Source organism: Tribolium castaneum, chromosome 9 (genome assembly GCF_031307605.1).
Source record: "Tribolium castaneum strain GA2 chromosome 9, icTriCast1.1, whole genome shotgun sequence".
NCBI lineage: Eukaryota > Metazoa > Arthropoda > Insecta > Coleoptera > Tenebrionidae > Tribolium > Tribolium castaneum.
Genome location: NC_087402.1, coordinates 10,418,115 through 10,421,746, shown reverse-complemented (window position 1 = coordinate 10,421,746; position 3,632 = coordinate 10,418,115). Strand labels below are relative to the sequence as shown.

At 34.3% G+C, this 3,632-nt stretch overlaps 1 protein-coding gene across 1 annotated transcript; it reads right to left on the bottom strand.

Moving 5' to 3' along the window:
- Positions 1 to 1,901: 1,901 nt before the first annotated feature.
- Ase (asense) lies at positions 1,902 to 2,675 on the bottom strand. Its single transcript, NM_001039444.1, has one exon. It carries the CDS (start codon positions 2,673 to 2,675, stop codon positions 1,902 to 1,904), a length of 774 nt encoding a protein of 257 aa, NP_001034533.1.
- Between the last annotated feature and the right edge of the window lie 957 nt (positions 2,676 to 3,632).

Here is a 3,632-nt window from a genome sequence, read left to right as displayed (position 1 = left end):
AATTTTTTTATAATTTTCAAAAACAGCTACCGAAAATTGTCTTCACATTAAAAGAGTTCTAAAAAAGGTAGAAAATTTGCATAATTTACCAACAAAGTTCATTCTTTTAAATGTAACATTATTTTGACGGTTAAATGGAGGTTTCACCCACTCTGTATCTCAGAAACTATAAACATTTGGAAAAGGCAAGTTGAGTTATGACTTCTTTTGAGCTTTACTATCACTCCTTAAAATATATGCAAAATTATCAAATTCACCCCGTATACTAACCCCTGGATCACCTAAAATTATTTTTAAATTTATACAGGGGTGTTTCTGAAATAAGCTACAATATAGTACAATGTTATGTTTTTTGGAAAAGGAACACATTACTTTTTATTACTGGACATAACTTTCAATTCAGATGATTTTGACCTAAATTTTACTGGTCGATTTTGCAAAGTTTTTGAGATACCTACTAATTTGATATTTTTGACGAAAACATACTGTTTTAAATAAATATTATACAAAACTAAGAATCGTAGAAGAGTAAGACTTCAACCACTTTAAAGAAGAAAGTTCAAACTTTAAAGACATAGGAAATTAAAAAAAAATCAAATGCAAAAATAACATTATAAAGTATTTCATATTTCCGGACGACTATTAGTTTTTAAGATATACCTACTAAAATGACTTTTAGCAGATTTACCTTGTGTAATTAGTAATTACTATTATCCTAATAAAAATTATAATAATTATTATCAGAAACAAAGTTAAAAATAGAAATGATTAGTAAAGATAAGTAAGATTAAATTTAATTAGGTGTAGGTTGCATTCGTCATTAAATTAATTTCTTCAATTAATAAAAATCAATATTATTGGAAGCTACTCAAAAATTATGTATATGTATAATAAGTTGTAAATTAATTAATTAATTATGTTATAACTGAAATGAACTCATGCTCTAGTCATTTTAGAACTAGTATAAATAATTTTGCCAAAGCTCAAGGCAAGATAATTGAAAAAGTTATTGGAACACAAAGTTTTAATTAGGAACTGATAATGCTTGAAATTTATATAATTAATTACTTAAACTGGGGTTCAATCCGTTTTTTTTTCAAATATTATTAATAACAATAATTGTTAAAGTTGGAAGCTACAGATGTGTTTAATTATAAATGACATTAATATTATAATTAGGCATCATAAGCTGTTTATACATAGTTAGCTTAATTAATTAAGTATCATAATTTTTCGTCGATTCTAGATTGACCAAAATTTAATAAGTTAATTAAGGTGTTGATGTCTAATGAATATTTTTAATAAGATAATAATTTCATTTGATCAGAATTCGATCAAATTACGTTAAAGATTTATTATATTATCTTTTGTATTGTCATTGCTTAGTTTTTGGATTTGCAGATTAATGATCAGAGAGAAAAATTGATCTGCTTGTTATTTATAAAATTATGGTATTGACATTAAATGATTTGACTGGTTACCAAATTGGGTTTACGCAATTTTTTAAATCAATATTAATAACCAGTGTTAAGCTGGAAGCAGTAGTTGTATGTAGTTAGAATTCATACATAATTAACTTAATTAATTATCATAATTTCTTGTCGATAGATCAAAATAATTTGTTTTCCAATTTAGGCCACGTATTAATTTGTAACGTGTTCGTTAATGCCTCAAATTAATAACTGAAATTAATCGACACTCAACTGAATGAGTCGAGTTAGAACTAGAATTAATTACGTCAAAGCAAAATTCAGCGTACACAAGACTGCGAAGAAAATAAGAAAATCATAATTAAATTTTCGGAATTAAGATTAAAAGATCATTAGGGAAGGTAATTTTTTCGCCTTCAGAGAGTCGTTTTCCTTCCAACTCCCTGCTCCACCTCCTTACCATCGTTTCCACTAACTAATGGTCGACCGCGGCGTCTGCTGCTGTTCCCACCACTGCATGACATCCATAACATTCGTCTTGTGCTGCTGCGGCAGCTCGTTCTCGTTCTTGAGCGAAATCACCGGAACGTCCTCACTTTTCCCATCGTCTCCGAAAACCGTATCGGGCGATAAACTCTGTTCACTGTATATCCCCGGGGATAAGGAGTCACTTACGTGCAACAGGGACAAGTCCTGAGCACCCTTAAACTCTAAATCGGCGTCCATGAGACTAGGATCGGAGAGGATGTGGTCGTCGACATTGAGCGCTTCGTAGGGGATGATCTGATAGGTGTAGTGCGGCGGTGGCGTGGGGTTCGTTGACAAGTCGTCGGTGGTCGAAGGCGAGGGTATCGAGGAGGTGGAGGACGAAACGGTGCTTTCGTCGAGGGCCAGGAGGTCCTCCAGGCTCCGGATGTACTCCACAGCCATGCGGAGGGTCTCCACTTTGCTCAGCTTCTTGTTGCCCCCTCGACTGTTGGACTCGAAAGCGGCTGCGATGAAATTCGGGATGTGTTGGCGCAAATTGGCAAAGCCATTATTGACTTGCTTGACTCTGTTGCGTTCGCGGGCGTTTCTTCGCGCAACGGCGACGGGCTGAGGGGCGGTTTTGCCTCCAGGTTTCGACTTCTTTTTTGTGAGGAGGATGTCGTCTTGAGGGTTTTTTCGGAGAATTATGATTTCGCGACGGTCGTTTTGCTGCAGGACGTTGATTTTATGAGGGGATACCACACTGACGCCGGCCATAGTCACTACTGTCTGTGTCAGAGTTCAGATCTGTTAAGTGGATGACTTCAATGCCGGACCGGATGTTGGGTAATTGGTGATGGGTTGAATTGTGTCGCGTGCGCGTATTTCTAAAGATCGAACGCAACTAAAAATTCTCAACGTTGTTTCGCACATGGCACGAGACCAGTAACATAAATCGACCCCTCCCTGTTCCAGGGGTGGGTTTTTAGATCACAGCTGTTGCCCATAGGGGAATCGGACGGTAAACAACGACGGGGACGAACGGGGATTCGATACAGGAAACGGAACCTATCGCAAGATTTTCACACAAATTCGGAAGTCGGCGGAAATGGGCTTTTTCTCGGAAAATTGGCCCTAATCCATAAAATTAAATAAACTTTAAATTACTAACCGACTCATTAAAACCGACCGTTAAAATAAAAAAAAATGCAAAGAGTCAGTTTAGCGTAATGTAAATGCATGCTTGGATATCATGTAGTAAAAGCAGAAAAGCAGGAATCGTAGAAGCAATTTTTTTATTGCTTGGGGAAATAAACTAATAAAAATTTATCGAACATAAGATAAAAATTTCTAAATAAATTTTTTTTACCAATACATTTTTCACAGTGAGAATGGATAAAAAATACTCGACCTAATTAATTAAAAAAATACAGACTGAACTAAAAGTAACGCACAAAATCGTATCTTCCTAATGAGTCAAAATTTTTGCACAGGTCGATTTTATTTTTTTAAATATATAATTTGACACTATAAAGTCATCACCTGACCTGACTTGACCTGACGTCATTCGTTTTTGAGTAATAACATCATATTAAATTTTTTAATGACAACTCAGGTTTTTGATTATTGTTTTACATTTTAAATCAATTATCAATGTCAAAAATTTTGAAATTATGTTATATAGGAACGAAGTCTGGATCACTAATTTTAAATGGAGTTCTATTAGTTGTTCAA

Coding starts and splice junctions, on each gene's coding strand:
- Ase (NM_001039444.1), bottom strand. CDS start 2,675: ATGGCCGGCGTCAGTGTGGTATCCCCTCATAAAATCAACGTCCTGCAG.